We start from the raw sequence: 1,981 nt of genomic DNA, 5'->3' as shown, positions 1-1,981 counted from the left end.
AGAAGAGGGCACCAGACCCCATTACAGATGGTTGTGAGCCACCATGTGGTTGCTGGGAATTGAACTCAGGACCTTTGGAAGAGTAGGCAATGCTCTTAACCTCTGAGCCATCTCTCCAGCCCCTAATCTGACTATTTCAATTTTAGTATATGCACTGAAAAGATATTTATTTCAACCACATTTTATAATAAAGCCTCCAGAGGTGAATAACTGGGCTGGAGATGTAGCTAAGTTGTAGAACAAACGCAAGAACCAGGCTCATGCCAGCACAGTGGTGGTGCACATCTCTCTCTCTCTCTCTCTCTCTCTCTCTCTCTCTCTCTCTCTCTCTCTCTCTCTTTCCCTTTTTTTTCTTTCCTGAGACAGGGTTTGCCTGTGTAGCCTTAGTTGTCCTGGAATGCGCCCTATAGACCAGACTGGCCTTGAACTCACAGAGATCCTCCTGTCTCCTTACACCAAGCCTGGCTCTGAGAAAAGGAATTCCCTGTACCATTTGTTTTTGAGACAAGGTCTCACAGCACAACCCAAGCTAGCCCACCTCATTTCCCCTGCCTGGGATCTCAGCCGGCACACAGCACCACACACATCTTGAAAATCTACTAATCCCAGAATCTGCTCTCACAACCTTACATCCAATAACCTCTGCAAACGAACCAGTTACCTTAGCTGCTTGAGACTCCCGTAAGTAGTACTTCAGCAGGTCAGACAGCTTGAGGTCCTCGTCAGCAGACACCCGGGCCTCTATTTTCTAAAAAAGGGAAATGGCATTAAATCATGCTACACTCTGCTCTAAATAAAAAATATTTTTAATACATAGAGATGTTGAGGAACTACAGAACCTGCTCTGCTTTATCTGGGCATATTTCAAAATTCCAACAAGAAATGAACAGAAAAATCATGAATTTATGAAAAAATTCTACACTTGGAAACTTGGCTTCCTTAACATACTTCAATGGCAACTGACAGGTGCTCACCAACAGAGGAAGGAATTCGAGGAGGTGGAAGGGAAGAGAACTCTGCCAGGTTGTGGTGGCGCACGCCTTTAATCCCAGCACTCGGGAGGTAGAGGCAGGCAGATCTCTGAATTCAAAGCCAGCCTGAAATCCTGCCTCAAAGAACAAAACAAAACCCAAATAAACAACAAAACAAAAGAAATGAGGATAAAGGGTAATGTTTTTGAGAAAATGTCTCACTATATAGCCAGGAGAGCCTAGAACTCATGATTCTCCTGCCCCAACCTTCAAGTGCTTGGATTACAGGCATGTTCCACCACATGTGGCTTAGATAATTTGGAGGGGGTGTTTGTGTTTAAATATTATTAATGTATATTTTAGTGAGTGCATGTATTAAGTGTGTGTGACATACAGAGGTCAGAGAGGAACATTTGTGAGTTTGCTTCCTGCTTCCAACTTTGCATGGGTCTCAGGAATCTTGGAAAGCCTCTAGAGTACCTAGAGCCATCTTCACCAGCCCCTCCCAGTTCTCTTTTTGAGACAGTGCTCACTATACACTCAACTTGCTGATTCCTGAGCGCTAGGATTAAATGTGTGCCACCACATTTGACCTGAAAGATGTTTTTTATTTGTTTGAATTTATTTATTATACAGTGTTCTGCCTTCGTGTATGCCTGCACACATGCCCCAGAAGAGGGCACCAGATCTCATTACAGATGGTTGTGAGCTACCATGTAGTTGCTGGGGATTGACCTCTGAACTTTTGGAAGAGCAGGTAGTAAGTACTCTTAACTGCTGAGCCATGGCTCCAGCCAATTAGTTAAATTCAATAAGAAACTAAATGTGTTTCCTGACTTGTCAGACCACAGAAGTCACTTACTTAATTAAAAATCAGTGGAGAAATCTGTATTTGGTTACATTAAGAAAGACAATCAGGCCGGGCGTTGGTGGCGCACGCCTTTAATCCCAGCACTCGGGAGGCAGAGGCAGGCGGATCTCTGTGAGTTCGAGACCAGCCTGGTCTACAG

General features: G+C 44.2%; 1 protein-coding gene across 1 annotated transcript in view; it reads right to left on the bottom strand.

Moving 5' to 3' along the window:
* The window catches only part of Snx6 (sorting nexin 6), a 43,873-nt gene that overhangs the window by 5,319 nt on the left and 36,573 nt on the right, over positions 1–1,981 (bottom strand). The window contains exon 11 of the mRNA XM_005343732.2: positions 662–748. Within this exon, the coding sequence (XP_005343789.1) occupies positions 662–748 (87 nt within the window). The remainder of the gene's footprint in view (positions 1–661; positions 749–1,981) is intronic.

The sequence above is a fragment of the Microtus ochrogaster genome, chromosome 1 (genome assembly GCF_000317375.1).
Source record: "Microtus ochrogaster isolate Prairie Vole_2 chromosome 1, MicOch1.0, whole genome shotgun sequence".
Classification (NCBI taxonomy): domain Eukaryota; kingdom Metazoa; phylum Chordata; class Mammalia; order Rodentia; family Cricetidae; genus Microtus; species Microtus ochrogaster.
This window is presented reverse-complemented; position numbering and strand designations above follow the sequence as displayed.